General features: G+C 39.2%; 1 protein-coding gene across 1 annotated transcript; it reads right to left on the bottom strand.

Moving 5' to 3' along the window:
- Positions 1–3,143: 3,143 nt before the first annotated feature.
- On the bottom strand, positions 3,144–14,411 carry LOC103907206 (transmembrane protein 68). The gene is made up of 6 exons (XM_009289330.1): positions 14,084–14,411; positions 12,347–12,511; positions 8,707–8,900; positions 5,641–5,701; positions 5,097–5,236; positions 3,144–3,248 (listed from the first exon to the last, which is right to left on the bottom strand). The coding sequence occupies exons 1-6, from the start codon at positions 14,409–14,411 to the stop codon at positions 3,144–3,146; spliced, it is 993 nt and encodes a 330-aa protein (XP_009287605.1).
- Positions 14,412–16,732: the final 2,321 nt, after the last annotated feature.

The raw sequence follows: 16,732 nt of genomic DNA, 5'->3' as shown, positions 1-16,732 counted from the left end.
TTTTTTCTGCGGTGATGATGATGATGATGATAATGATGATGATGATTCCTGGATCTGCAGCCGTGGGCGTGAAGATTCCTGGATCTATGTGTAAGGAAAAAAAAATGGAAATCGGTCTGAGGAATAAGGGGTGTTGCGGTTGCACCGGGCCCGGCTCCAGGCACGCAGGTTCGCGTAGCTGCCCCGCCGGCTGGACTGAAGCGTAACGCTGCCGTGAACGGCGCCCTCGGCTTCAGGTGGGATCAGCGGGGCCGGAACGGGCTGGAAGCTCCTTCCGATCCTTGCCTGTCAAGCTTTCCTGGCTGGCTGGCTGTCACGTAATCTGCCCGTTCGACTTCTGTGGTTGCTCGGTTGTGCAACTGTGTTTGCACTGTTGTCCCAATAATTTATTTTCCCAGTTACCAGTAGAATATTTTTCCCCAATGCAAAAATCTTGTAGTTTGAGCTGGACAAACCTTATATGCGAAAAGTTTAAGAAACTGGATTTCCTTGCATCGCTCATTAGGCAAACTGTACCCAAAAAGAGCCATAAACGCTGCTTACGTTTTGAGGCAGGCACAGGTCATTTGCATTTGCTGTTTTTCATTTCTTTTTTGTTGTACGACAGAGAGGCTAGAAAATAACGTGTAGTAGGGGAGTGACTTGATCTGCAGTTACAATTCTATTTGTATGAAAAGAAACTCTAGTTTCTGCTAGTTTCTGTAATACCAGTTTCTAGTTCCAGTTTCTATAATACTGCTCTAAAAAAAGTAAAAATTTAGAGGGGGCCTCGAAAATAATATTATAATAACTGCTCTTTATTAGAGCAGTATTATAATGTTTCTGGAAAAAATGGGAATTTTTTTAATTAGAAAAATCACTGTCTTATACGTCATTCAAAACCACTCACATCTCTCAATAATAGCTTTGTCTATCACCTTGAGGCCCCAGAAAATACTCTTCAGGCAACTGTGACAGAAGACAATGGATAGAAATTAATTTTTACTCCAGCCCACTTCAGCTAAGCTGCAGATAATACAGGGATGCTGCTGTGAGATGAAATAGCCCAGGAAAAACTTGAACTTTGTCAGCAAACTGTTAACAACCGTCTGAGATATGGGAGATCTAGGCTCAAATCCCCGCGTTGAAAGATCATCAGTGCTCTGATTACATATCCCCTATCCAAGGCTAGGGCTCTGTTCCGAGTTGCAGCACAGCCTCTAGCATCAGGTACCAGAGGGCATGGAGTTTGAAAGGTTGTGCAAATTCAGATGACTAAAGTGTTTTAATTGATGATGCTAATGCACTTGAAGGATAGGATAGGATAGGATAGGATAGGATAGGATAGTCAGAGAAGGGTGCTGCCTAGTCCTGCATAGTTTTTGCGATACAAGGAATGCTCTCAGATTCTGGTTACTCAATTCCTCTTGCTTCTTCATCTGTGTCCATTTTAGTATTTGATAGCCCTTTCTTTTAGTTCCTTTTCTCACTCAACTTAAGCTCAGGCTTTGAATTTTAGCTTATATTGTTGGAGTGCACTACGTGAGACTGCATGGTTTGCATTCCTGTTCATGTCCAAGCATATCAGTCAGCATCTTAATTTCCTTTAGTTTATCATCTCCTATGCATGTTGAGTCTCTGCTGGGAGAAAAATCTTTCTGCCCGTATACAGCAATTATAGTTAAGGTGTTCAAGTAAACATTCCTATGTCCTAGGACAGATTTGAGATTTTTTTTCAGGACAGGATTCTTCTCTTTTTGCTTCAGGAAAATAACCCACCTGTCTGTCCTGCTCCCTTCTCCAGATGTGCAAGAAATATTTGTGGAGAAGCAGCATAGGAAGAGGAGGGATTTATTTTAATCCAGAGAGCAGATGTAGTTTTCTAGTGGAAATGGGCAAATGTATATATTTCCTTAGATGCTACGTAAAGTTTTAGGATGTTGAGGGGAAGGATTATATAGGTATTAAAAGCACAAGAAGGAAAAACGAGGCACAAAAAATTACCTTTCTTAGTGTTTGATGTTAACAGACTTGGTTGCATTTAATGGCATATTGGATAGATTACACCAAGTTCTCCCACTCCCACCAGTAACAACATCCCACAGCCTGTAAAAACACATTCTGCTTTGTAGCAAGTTTCAGTATTCTGAAAGTTGTATTAGGAAGACTATGCTGCCTGTGTCCACCTTTCCAAACGGCATTTCGGTTCAATCCATATGGGGACGGCAGTGTTGCAGTACCACATTTTTGGGCAAACCACCGGTGATGGTAAGCCTTGGGGTTGCATTACATAAGTAAGCTCGCCCCCAGCCCTCTCCCTGCTCCCTGGGAGATCCAGGTGAGTACAGCACATCTGTACTGCAGACACACTATGATGCAGGGATTCTCAGGCTGGGGGCAGCCTCATCCACTAAAGCAGTATTGGATGGTGCAATAAGGCATGAATGTACCAGCTCAGACTTGAAACTACTTTCTACATGTATTTGCATAGTGCTACGCTTAACTAAAGCTTTTTTCCTCTCTTTGAGAGACTTTTCTTTTTTCTGTCAGGGCAAAGTCTTGGATGTAGCATTCCTACTTCCCAAGGTACTGAACCACTAAGCTGATGTTTGTAAGAGTCTAATATCTGGTTTAATGGGATTACTTCTCTTTGCATAGTCTCTCTAGAAAAATGGTCTAAGCAGGAGGTCATTAGCTAAAGCGAGACAGTTTCTCTTCTGACATCGTCTTGTGTGGGGTCGGACAGGGAAGGTGCCCACCGAGGGGTGGACTCTGGTGGGACAACACCGACTCTGAGATTCTGCTCCGAGACTGGACCGTGAACTGCTCAAAACATAAAACCACGGGTCTAGACAAAATTTCTGAGGCTCTCAGATGTATGTACATACTAGTTTTAGGAACCAGGCAAATCCTGGCTACATGATTTCCTTTTGGGGAATTTAGCTGTTGCATTGCTATTATACATAAGTTTTCTTCTTCAGCCTTTCTGACTTCAGGATATCCTCAAAGACACAGGGGAACCTTCAAGAGGTTAATTGTTTTCTTCTGTTGAATCTATAGAAACATGTAAATTAAACTGGTTGAACACCAATTATTAGTCATCATTGCCATCGGACATTGTTTTTTACTGTATGCTGTAAAAACAATGACATAACATAAACATTCTAATCACTTTTATGACGTTTATCAAATCGCTCCAGTAGAGCCTTCCATATGCTGCCTGGGATTGTTTGGTGCTTGCTTATGAGAGCCTGGATGGCAGTCTTTGTCTGAAAAGAGAAGAGAAAGTTGCCTTTACAGACCTGCTTATGCAAGGAAGAACAGTATAATCACTGACGTCTTCTCAGAGATTCAAGAGGTATTGGGAAATTCACACATAAGATCTACTTTAGGAAAAAAGTTGTCTTCTATATTAGATAGTTGTCCTAACGACACTTTTCTTGGAAAGGAAAGGAATAAAAACATTGATTGCAGTTTGGATAGGCTCAAATTATTGAGATTTATCAAACCTGGTCATTAGTAAGCCAAAGTAGCCTTTAACACATGCAAACGTTAAGTCTGTGCAATCTCCATCTCTGAAGATGGGGATGCCGAATAAAGCCTGACTAACCTCATCTGATCTCATAGCTGACCTTGATGGGACCAGGAATTCGGAGTAGGGACCTCCATCTGTCCTCCCCGACATGAATTCTTTCGTAACTGTATCATAGTCAGCATGCCCATAATAAGAGAATTCATATCTAAATTCTGTTCATTTTTACTCTACATGAGATTCAATGCAAGTTTGTGAAGGGAATGCTGGGATAACAAATAATCTCCCTTAGTTTTTCCTCACTTATTTAAACTTGAAGTAAGGGTAGCTACATACTCCAGTGACCTACCCCAGACTGATGGTAGAATATCACTGGGAATGTAAGAAAAGAGTGGCCAAACCTTTCCTGACAGATTCATGTCCTGACTCCTTTCCAGGGCAGGATCAGACAGAGGCCAGCCAGGCCACTGCTCATCTCAAACCCCATTTAAGTCGGGGGGGGGGGGGGGGTTAACTAATATAAGCCAGAGAAGACCTAACCGCACTCCCACTGAAGTGGGTGGTCAAAGGTTTGACTTAGTAAAGCACATCAATGTCATGGGAAATTTCAGTTTCAGTTTTGCAGATACACAAAATACTGTTACCCCAAAATCCAAGAATATGGGTAACTGTAAGGGCAGTCTCATCACCAATATTGCTTCCAGCCTGCTAAACCTGCTAAGACCAAACTCCGCAGCTTGCTGGGGCAGTTCTCTTGTAACAGACCAAACCTGTCTTTCTGGTTTCACTGCTGTGAAGCCCAGAACAATCTGCAGTAGTTTGTTAAAAAAAGAAAAAAAAAAAGAAAGAAAAGCTAGCCTTCTTGAATATTTTTGGGGGCAGCAAGGTGTTTGTTACATCAGTGATTCCTAACAAGTGTGTTGATCTGTGTATTCCTAGGCCATAGCAGGTTTTTTTGCATAAAGCCCTCCTTTCATCTTCTATGAAAAATTTTTAAAAGTGTGTTTTCTGTATAGATTAGTATTTTGAAAAATGCCTAAACCCTGGATCTATAAACATTTTTATGCTCCTGAGCACCACTGATTTCACCAAGCTGTAGGTACTCAAAATATTTTTATATTTTGGATGCAAATTATTTTTTTAACATTTTCCTTTTGACAATGAGACTGAAGCTCTTGTGGAACTTGGTTTCTAGAGCCCTATGTTACTTAGAGAAGATTCTCAAAGATATTTGTTATATGTGGAATTTATTTTCCTAGTTACTGCAAACTGAACTTAAAACACAGTTTACATCATTTCAGTTATCAAAGTTATCAAAGGCATGGGAGAAACAAAGTTAGCATCCCAAGAAGACAGAGCTCACACATTCTGAAAGGATGAGGGCATCCCAATCAACTATTACTATGTCAATACTTACTTGTAGGTATCCGTACATTAAATAATCCTGGAGCTCAACTGCCCATTGCTTTAACAAGCTAGTAAAAGTCTATTTGTCTTTATTCAAGCATACAAAAAAATAGTTTCAAGTGCATGTATAATAGAGGGCAAATTATGTAGTTCAATATTGCAAGGAGAGCTAACTTACCTTTTCAACTAATTCCTCTGTAGTTATATTCGGATCGTAAGGGATTGGCTCCCCAATGTATGTGCGAAATTTAACTGGAAGTCCTCCGTACGGAGGAGTAAACGGCAATCGAGTACTTTCATACAACTGTCTAAAAAATCCTGAAATAGTTTAAGGGAGGAAAAAGTGAGATTATAGTCACAAAAAACATAATCCAAACTTGAAATCTGATTAATATGGAAGACGACTTAAAAATGCATGCTTGGTCTGACAGTCGAGAAGAAATTACAGGGTTTTGGTAACTGTCCACCAAAACAAAGCTCGATAGACTTAATAGATCACTGAAATAAGACTGCATTAAAGAACCAAATCACACAGCACAAACCAGTTATACACAAGTTATTGCCATATTTGAGATACCTCTGACCCACAGCAAGCGTGTTAGAGAATCCAAAGTAAGCAGAAGTCTGAAAAGCAAGATCTAAGAGAAAAGTGAGAGAAATCTGAGAGAGAAGTGGAGAAAACATGCCAAATACTTAAAATATATTTTAAAGTTCTTTCTTACTTCTTTCTTTAAACATTCTATATCCTTCCCGGACATTTTGAGTATACATTGGAATGATGGGCTAAGGAATCACAAAAAACCAAAAAGGTAGAAATGTTATATACCAAGTTTGAATTTATGTTTTAGTCCCTGTTAATGCAACTAAGAAAATCACTTGAATACAGAGGATAATTATCAGTCAGTTAGGTAGCAAACAAGGAATCTTGTTATAAAAAATAAACTCCAGAAGAGAAATCAAATTCTGTTTCTCAGCTCCCACAAACATTGCTGTTTTAAAGTCACCATCTGAAAGGAAAATAACTGACATTGTATTAGAGGTTTATAGGTTTCATTTTTAATGTACATTATAAAAGATAACTGAGATTCTAAAAAAATAACTTGTATGTTATATATTTATTGCAGTATCGCTGACAAACATAAGATGAAGTTTTGCAGTTTCTCTGTCTAAAGCTTACATCATGTGTGGTGAATAGGGAAGTATTCAGTTTGTGAAGTCTTGCAGAAAGCAAGTAGACATTCACGTTCGGCTCATCTCATCTGCTTCTCAAAGTAAGATCTCACTGAAGCAGTAATGTTTGGATAATACCTCACTGGAAAAAACTTCTGCAGATCCCTTGGACAAATAAGGCAATTGTATGTCCTCATTGACCCGGACTACACACCTTCTGGAGGGCAGATCCTTAGGCAGTTACAGAACAAGTTCACTTCATTATTGTAACTAAAAAGAAAGACACTTGAGATACCTGAACTTGAAACAGTCGTGTCTTACAGCCTGAGGTAAGATTTCATAGTTTGTAGACAAACTAACAGTGATTGTATCCATACATACAATGACTTTTTTCCCCTCTATTTTCCCTTTTCATTTGTTTTTAAACCCTATTTTGAGCATGTTGTTGGAATTACTTTTTCAGAAGGTAATGAAAGAACACCTTTATGCTGTTAAGAATCACTACCACAGAACAGAAACCACAGCATGAGAAAAAAGACCTAACTAGAGCCTAACAAAGAACTCAAAGCGATGGAAAGCATTTAAAGGAAAAAAACCCTGACAAATAACAAAAATACCAAACATACATAAAGTTGTAATAGTAAACCCTTCAGAATGAGAAATTATGGGAAATTATTAGAAATAAACCCTTAAAAAAATCAGTAACGTCTTTTAAAAGCGTACAACTACTGGACTCTAAAAATACCACACTTAGCTTCAGCTATTGATTGAACGCTGTATGTCTAACATTTAAAATGTTTGAAACCCACCTATCATACAGACAAAACACTTTAGATTTTAGGAATAGTGCAAGAGAAACATATCTTAGGCTATAAAGAAATCTGGTGACTACGAAAGTTACTCGCATATGATGATCAACGAATGAATTGCTACGTTACAAAGCAAGTTCTGTTAGTTTAGATGAGTCTATCCCCAGTCTTCAGTCAACCTACAAGACTGGTTTGGCCAGTATTGAAAAGAATGCAGCAAGAACAAACGGGAGCAAGCAAACTCCAAATTTGTCAAAAGATGGAATCCAGTTACTACTATGGGTCTAACTTTATATAAGAAATGGTATATAAGGTTAATATTGCCCCCTCTACTGTTAATGCATAGCCCTTTTTTTTTTTTTTTTAAAGTGTTTAGTTATCTAAGTTATCTAGCACAAGAGACCAAAGCAAAGTTTGAGATGCAACAAACTGGATGGGGCGAGAAAGAGAGATAACTGCAAAAAAACCTGAAAGGGGTGGTAAGAAATTCAAGTTTCATGGGAAGAACTCAACTCCCTGTAGAGATTCTTCTATATAGACAGAAAAGGATTACGTTTATGTGGAAGACCAAAGACGAGTACTGCAATTGATGAGATATTCATAAGAACGTAAAGAAAAATGTTGGTTGTGCAATTCATGAGGAAGTAGCAGAAAGCTCATGGCAGAACAGATGAAACCTGGATGTGTACCAGTATTGTCAGACACAAAGAGCGCTAGGTATGCTAAGTCTAAATTAAGACAGAAAAGTCATCTCTAGCGGTGGTGATGATGATGAGAAGTGGCAGTTAGGAAAAAGACAGGGTTGCTGCTCTTTCAGCTCTATGCCATCCCAAATAAAATTATTTCCCAGAGACTATATCAGAGAAACAGTCTCACGTTGAATTATATGGAAGAAGTCAGAGCCAGTGGTAGAAGTTTGTATTTGTAGATCATCATCCATATGGAAAATAGAGCTGAAGCTGTGGCCATGTGTACATTAGTGGAGTGCAAACCAATAGAAGCACATCTCTAGAGGATGCTGAGGATCTGACATCAACACTGAACACATTTCAGTGCTCTGTTTTTATGTAGAACTAATTCTTGTCTGGTACCATTGACTGAATGCCCGTCTGCAACTGGAGAGTATTAGGTCCCACTTTTGGTTTAGTGTCAGCCAAAAGGTATGCAGCGCAGGTATTCTAACACATTCCATGATGTGAATGAAAGCATGGTAAGAGAGGGAGATGGAAAAACTGCTTCAAAAGTGCACACGTGATTCAAACTCAGGCACTGATGTAGACACACCTTGTGTTAGTCGACGCAATCTTTCACAAACATGAAGAAAAGTAAGGGTAAGAACAAAATCCTGGACCCTCCTAGAATGTATGAGAAGAAAGAAAGATAAGGATAATACATTAGAGCCATAAGAAAATGACTGGGTGTGTAGAAGTAAGATAAAGATATAAGTCTAGTAGGATGAGAAAAAACAATGAAACCTTACGGCGATATAGAGAAGGACTACAGTGAAGATTCCTGAAATACAGTCAAGACAAGAAATTGGATGCCTGCATGGTGGAACTGTAGACATGGAACTGTAGAGATGGATGCCTTGCAACAGTCAGGAAAAAGCTATACAGTTCCATAAAATCCTTGCTCCCTATGGATTAATGTGCTTGAGGAAAGTGGTGGGAAAAGGAAAAGAAATCTTTACTCCCAAACCTTTTCTTCTGTCTGGAAGATCTTCCAACAAACACTCCTAAGCTGCATTTTACATACATGAAGCATGTATGCAATGAGCATAAACTGGGATTGGTAACATATAATACTCACCACTTTTGCATCTAGAGCAACCTGAGCAAAGCCTTTTCGATTTTCCCATATGAGTTGATAACTTTCGTCACTGAATAGTGCTTCTCTAAGTCCACCTGGTGAGATGGACACCAAGCGTCCATTCTTCAGTGCAATGAGACACTCCTCCCTTGTACCTGGCATAACACCCGTCACTTCCAATAATAATTTAAGTCCTGCAATAAATAAGTAGCAAATACATATTATTATAACAATATATCACACATACTGCTTACATGTAGCAGCAAGATTACAGCTAAATGAAAATCTAATAGCTATATATTTAGACTAAGGCAAATTTGTACGAAGGAAGTAAAACCTGTACAGAGTAAATATCGGCAAAAGGACAAATACGTGACTGCTTTTGCCCAAATATTATGAAGATGAACCAGCTTATCAGGAGCATCTCAATAAACTAATGCCTCCACATGCTATTTTCTATAATTATCAAAACACCAGCCGTGCAACATAGCTAGAAATCTGAAAATAAATATCTATTCCTTCCTCCTTTTTAAATATTTTAATACAGAAAAAATAATAAATTTTCAGTATAATAAAGATTCCTACAAAAATAAATACCTGACAGGCAACTATTTTTAGTGTTCTTTTAAAATGTGATGTTTAACATTTTAAACATTGAGGTTTTGAGTTGTTAAATTGAGTATTTTGTGGTTAAATTGCAAACTACGTGGATCAAATTGGACTGCTGTACGACTCTCAAGATGCATGAATGGCAGAAGTTAGCAGGGCAGTTTCAGCACTGCATGAACAGTTCAATGGATCTCCTTCCTTTGTTTCCGTAACTGGAATTTCTCCAAAAGACAGATTGAGAACCATAGAAGCACTCTATGCTTTCTAATATTATCTTCATTTTAAATCTATCAGTTGGGAACTCCCATAGACAGCTTCAGCAAATGAGTTTCCCCAGTCTTCAAATTCACTGTCCCAACAGCATGGTCTGAAAAGAAATTGTTAATATTAATAAACGTAAATAACAACTATGGACTGCCAGAACTGGTGTCTAGCACTGCAACTTTGACAACGGTCTGCAACAGAAACTTTGGAAGACAGTGGAAAACACAGTGCACATCTTGTAATTGAATTGTATTTAATCTTATTCAAGGCATCGTGTTTGAGAGATCTTTCTGTCAAAGACAGATGTTGACTTTTTTTAACACCTTTGTCAGCTCTCATGTATTCCTGTTTTATCCTGCAGCCATGAATACCATATCCTTATTAAGTGAATAGGTACTTCCTTTGCTTGGCTTTAAAACTTTTGCCTGTTAAGAATTATGATGTATCATATGTTCCCTTTTGGACATGAGGAAAAATGTCTTTACTGAAAGAGTGGTTAAACATTGGACCAGGCTGCCCAGGGAAGTGGTTGAGTCCCCATCCCTGGAGGTATTTAAAAGACGTGTAGATGTGGCACTTAGGGACACGGTTTATTGGGCATGGTGGTGTTGGGCTGACGGTTGGACTTGATGATCTTAGAGGTCTTTTCCAACCTTAATGATTCTATGATTCTATGAACATATTATCATTTCTTATTCCCCTTTTCCAGGTCACACAGAATTTTGTACCCCTCAGTCATGCAAGACTTCTATGTACTGGCTCTTCAAGGGAAGCCATGACAGGCCTCTGGTCATCCTTGCCCTTTTTTGTATCTTTATTACTTTGCAGCTTTTCTGAGATGGGGAGACCAGAATTCCATGCAGTACTCAAGATGTGGGCACCACATGCATTTTGAGAACATAATGGTATTTTCTGTTTCTTCTTTTTTCATGATAAGCCTAAAATTGTTTGCCTTTTGGCGATTGCTGAGATTTAAGCTGACATATTCCTAAAGTCATCTAGAAAATTTAAAGCCTAATTACATGTTTAGGTGTTTCGACTTGTTTTTCTTTCCTTCTGCACTGCATTATAACTAATACTGGGTTTCATCTGCCATTTATTCAGCCGGTGATTCAGTATTGGTAGATAACTGTACTCTCTGTGTGGGCTTTTACTGCCTTGGAAAAAAAATGGCCAGTATAAAGCTTTGTCACCTCACTACTTCTCTAAATTATTATTATTTTGAACAATATAGGTGCCAGCACTGATCTTCATTAGTATACCTGGTGAATTCTGCTTCTTTGTGAAAACGAGTTATTTATTTCTACCCTTTATTTCCTGCCTTTTAAGCAGTTATTCATTCACAAGAAGACTTATCCCATAACTGTAATTAATCCAACAGACTGAGCATATGCTCATGAGCATTCTTTAAAGAACCAATCTGTGAAGTGTAACATTTCTCTGCAAAAAGCAGGTAAGTATGGTAGAGCAAGAGTTTGAGAATTTTCACTCAGTCTATTACTTTCAGCCACATTTTCTACTAATGCAGCAAATGAGGAGGCCTAATCTCCATTATTTGTGGTCTTTTTTATAAGATGCCTTTTTTGGTAGCCTTTTTACAGGTTGACACCGTATTTGCCACCTTCTGTTCCTCTAGCATGAACATAATTCAAGCAATATGTTATGTACACATCAATAGTCCAGAAATTGCACAGCTGAGAGCATTGCTTGGTCCTGACAATAGTTTACTATACATTTGTAATAAAAATCTGTGCTACGGACACTTCAATTTGAAACAGTAACCTCTCATTTATCCCTTAAAAAAGAAGTCTCCTTTGCAATGTTCTGCTAAGCTTTATCTTCCTTTAGGGGTCCTCTTAAAAGCCAATCACCTCTTGATGACTTCATGCTTCTGATGTGTTTAGTACTACACAGTATTTACTAAGTATGCCTTTAGCAATTTCTTCCTCACCATCTTTCTAGGGATGCTTTAATATGTTCTTGCATCAAACGTGCTTGAGTTTATGCTCTTTGTTTTCAGTGTTTGAACACAACTTCATTTTCTGAAGAATGTCCTTCTACTTTTAAATAGCTTCCTTTACTCCTTTGTATTATTTTTTAATTATATTTTTAATATAAGTGGTATAAAGGTGCCTTTAAATAATCTCCCTGCTATTCCTTCTGGATGCTCCTTCTTTATACCTTGTTTTTTTAAAAATTAATGAGGTTTTCTTTTCTGTATCTTCTCCTTTTCACCACGGAATTATTTATTTCTCTCTTAGTCTACAATGTGTTGAATATGTTGTGGTGGTCAGTATTACAGAGCTCTCTTCAACAGTAAAATCTTCAAACAAGTTTTGTGCCCTACTCCAGGCTTTGATCAAAAGACAGATTTGATGTCATACCCCACTGCAATGGCTACTCAGTGTAGAGGGCAAGTAGGTAATTGATATCCTACCATTTACTGGGCTCTTCTGCGCTCACAGCCCATTGCTGACCAGCCAGCTTTAGGTCAATAATACAGTCCTGTCCTACATTTTCTACTGAGGCGTGACATTTCATCCCAATGGGATTATATAATGTCTATTTCTTGGCTTTGGAGGGTCTACCAGTGTTTTTATGACCTTTCACTTAAAAACCAGGATATTCTACCCTGTTTGCCCTTCTTCATCTACCAACTTTTAGTTTAAAAGTCTAAAAGCAGTCCTTTAGTTTAAAAGCTCTCTTGAAAGGTAATATATGTAAATTTCAATCCAGGATGCTTAAATACAAGAGAACACGTTCTTACCTGGTAAACGAAAGACAAAATGATCAGCTACTGACAGACAAAGTCTTTTCTTCCAGAGGAACAGCCTAGACAAAAAGTAAAGGTAGTCTACAGGAATAGCTCCATGGTAATACACAAGAATGCCTGGTCCTTCTGGTAGGTTTTCCACACCATGAAGCTCATAACCTGTTTGGGATGGAAAGCAATACACTGACAATGGCAGATGTAAATCATCTGGCAGTTTAAAGAAAACTGTTTACTGCCCTTTGTTAAATGACTTTCAGAGAGTTGTGAAAGCCTTTGCAGTAGCTTTTAAAAGAATTAAGTTCTGGATGGAACTTTTGGTCAATAGCAAAGAGAAAGCCCCTCAAACACCACAGGTTATCGGTGGACTAATCTGTTGGTCAGTTTAATCACTAGATCAGACCTGAACCTGACATTTTCCCCAGTGAGGGGACTAAATTAATTATTTCCCATTAGGAACTTTTCCCAGTCCAAAGTACAATAATGAAAAAAAAAAATTACTATACTGGTGTGAAACCGCTTCATCGGCAGAATGAGAGGCAACCAACCAGTCAGGATGCTTTCCTGAAATACGGAAGTATGAATCTCCATTCTGTGTCAGGCAGAATGAAAAGCTTGGGATTTTACATAATAAAAAGTTTCTCTGGTTGAGATGTTTAAGTCCAAACCAGAATCCATAAGAATCCCAAAGAGAGGTTCTCTCCACGAGGGTTAAATGTATTCACTTCACAGTGGAACTGAATTTCCTCACAGACATGGACTTCCGTAAATCCCTCTCCTGGCTCTTCCTATGTTTGATTTAGGCTTTAGGTGGAGCCAGAGTAGCAGGCTGATGTATACAAAGGCTTGGGAAAGCCACAGCTTCTGCCAGCTAAGAGCTCCATTCCACCTTGTCTGCCTTCATCTCCATCCCTGCCACAGCACCTGTCATAAGCCATTCAGGGAGAAAGGATGGGGATGGAGCAGGCAGAGTCCTAGAAGGAGGTGGAGAAAGTTTTATACTGCAGGATGTTCAAAGATTAAGGGAAAAAGCTGTGAGGAAGGATAGCAACATAGATAACAACCTGTTATTCTTCATCCTTAGGGCAGCAAAGTTGTGTCTTGCTGATAGCAAGACTGTGGGAAGAACAAGTGCCTAGCATGCTGCTGAGGATTTTCCTAGGGAGGAGGGTGTGTTGCAAGTAGCTGAAGGTTGAGTGTAATGAAACTGGTTGCTTTTAAATTCTGCCACGGTACAAACTTAGATGTGGTATCTAATGATTTCTTTGTCCGTACAGCTCTTAAAATTATTTTCAATTGTCATAACACAAAGTAGTTTTCACCAACTAAAAATACACTAATTACATTTCCAACTAGTTGTTGTGTTTTGATCATTTATTAAGTGGGTTTTAAATGGCTACTAAGGTAAAAAATAAATCTCACATCTCCTTTGCAGTTATGTTACTAGAACTAACATTAACAGTGTGCTTCACTCTGATACCATATACGGAGAACTCCACCTGTCTATCCACTTAAGAGAAATCTACCCTATATAAACTAATTTCTCCCTTTCATTCTGCTTATTCTATATTGCAATCAGTCTTTGAGGCAGAAACTTTTGGGTTAGATGCCATACAAAGTATAATAAATGTCATTTCTTTATATCCATTTGGAAGAAATTAAAAAAAATTAAAACTTATGTGTATTTAATACTTATTATAATTCAAAGCTTCAGACAAGACATGTCATACTTACCATGCCATATTCTTGCGTATATATCCCAAAAGCTTGCTATAGTTTTCCTTGCACTATCCCAAACATCACTCAAGGGATCTGCTTTTATCTCACCATTCCTCTGATATATTAAAAGCAAAATATTAGAGACGTAAATGAAAAAGAGCATTGTTAAAGGAACTATAAAAAAAGCTAATATTGCACTCATTGTCAGTGAGATGATGACCACATGAAAAAGGTATTTCTTCAGGTACTCCGCTACAGTCCATTCTTCCAGTACGTAGGCAAGGCAGCTTAGGTCAGTCATTGGTATCTGTCCTGAAGTGCAGGATTCTTTTCTACCTATCATGTCCTGCATGGAGGAGAAAAAAAGCCAGCTCTAATTTCTCTAATCATGGAAGTTTCTCAATTCAGGAAAAAAGTTTTCTGTAGATATACCTGATGCCTATTTTGGTATAACCCAGAGTCAAACATTTTTTCTCTCTCTGTCATGCCAAGATAGCTGCTGGCAATTGCCATCCACTACTGCCTGTAAATGGTGATGAGATTATCCTGTATTTATGGATCTTCTTTATACAGCCAGATAATAGGGGCTGAAAGGACGAGGGCTGGAGTCCCAAGGAAGCCTCAGGATCCATGCAACAGAGCACCTTCACTGTCAAAGCTATTTATCAGATGCTTTCTCTGTATAAGTATGGCTTACTTTTTAGCAGCTCAAAAGAGGGCAAGTGATAAGTATTTTCATCAGCGTTAGCCAAGACTGCTACCAGAGGTCTGGGCTCTCCCGATCCTCTGCAGAGTGTCCAGCCTGGGCTTCTGGTCCCTCTGGCAGCAACTGGCAGCAAGGGGAATTAACAGTGGAGTGAGCAGCTGAGCTAGACGAAGAGCCGGTAGGCAAAATGTGGACACCCATGGCTCCTTCCCAAGGGCTGGAGGTGCCTGGGACAGCATTTGGTACTGCTGGCAGCACTGGGGAAAGCAGCTCTTCGCCCCTCATCCACACAACCGTGCCAACACACCCTTCTTTCAGATTTTCCAGCCCTGGCAAAGGCCAAGTGGGTTCCATGGCCCTAGTGATATGTTTGCCACATGCCTACTTAGTCTGTTCCTACAGCTGATCCTGCCTGCCTGACAGCAGGTGGTGGTTTCTCTGGAATGCAAGAGCACTCCAGCATCGCTGGCTGATTTTAAGATTCTTGAGCATTAGTCAGAGATTTAAACATTGCAATCAGGTTCAGTAATCCATAACTGAATACAAGCTTTTATTTGCCTCAGTCAGGTTACTACTTGTTTAACGAGTAAATTTTTCTGCTCCAACACCAGAGCAAGTACCTACAAGAAACAAATCGTAATTGCCAGTCAGTGTCAAGATTATGAAGTACAGCAAGTCCAGACTTTTCTGACGTTATGTCTCCAGCTGCATACTTATATGAGCAAACCTGTTATATACTACCCACTCCGCTTTTATTTTTCTCCTTTGAAGCCCTGGGTAGAATATAGGGGTGGACTGGTGTAAAGCACAGCTTCATTCAGAGTTATGGATGACAAGGAGTACAGCAAATAGCAAAAGCAAAGAGCAGCCACGAACAAGCACTAGACTAACATGCAGTAAGGCAAGCAAGCCTCATGGCAAGCCCTGCCGATGAGTAGCTGTAACAGCTGTAAATTTGGTCTCGCACACTTCAGTCAAACCTGTCCTTATCTCAAACCCTTCGAGCCCCATGTTGGGCACCAAAAAGGACCGTCATGGTTTAACCCCAGTAGGCAGCTGAGCCCCACACAGCCGCTCGCTAATTCCCCCCTCTGCAGTGGGATGGGGGAAAGAATCGGAAGGGTAAAAGTGCAAAAACACATGGGTCAAGGTAGAGACAGTTTAATAGGTAGAGCACAAGCTGGAAGGATAGTAAACTAGGAGCTCAAAGGAAGCAAGCATTGTATTAAATGATGCTCAGCATGGCACAAACGAATGAAACCAATGTGGCAAAGAACGTGACAAGAATTAATATGGAATTGTTTATATTCTGGTGACTGGTGCCTGACTAAGGTACAGGAAGATCTGGAAGTTCTCATTGACGAGAAGTTTTATCAATAACATGAAAGAAATAAAAGGAATAGTCTGCATGATTCAGATATTAAAATCTCTGCTTAGAAGGCGTTTAAGAAGGATAAATCTGATGGTGTGGTGCTACTCTATAGTAAAGAAGTTTTTAATTGTTTAAAGTTGCTGATAAGAGCAAGGTCTACAAATCCTCGATGCCTGCGAAGCATGCTGAGCTGACAGAGCCCAGGAGAAGGCCATGTTAAGGGCTTGCCTTAGGCTACTGAATCAGAAGCAGTACTTAGAATAACTCATTCAGGCTGCAACATAGGGTGAAGGAAGGGAGTGGATTTTGCATTGTTATGGGGCCTTCAGACTGGGAACACAGACTACTACAGCCAGTAGCAAAACTGGCTTAAAATTGAAGATAAAATGTCCATACCGATAGTAAATGTACCAATAATAACCCCTATATGATATGGGGATTAATTTGGATATATTGATCACTAACTGGAACCTGGTGATAAAGAGATCGTATGATCTACCAACATTTTAAGATTAACATGCCCAGGTATCTTTTTGTACCTAACATTCTTTTCAAAACCACCTGAAATTCCCTCTGGCATCCTGAT

This window comes from Aptenodytes forsteri, unplaced genomic scaffold (genome assembly GCF_000699145.1).
Source record: "Aptenodytes forsteri isolate BGI_AS27 unplaced genomic scaffold, ASM69914v1 Scaffold139, whole genome shotgun sequence".
Classification (NCBI taxonomy): Eukaryota; Metazoa; Chordata; class Aves; order Sphenisciformes; family Spheniscidae; genus Aptenodytes; species Aptenodytes forsteri.
This window is presented reverse-complemented; position numbering and strand designations above follow the sequence as displayed.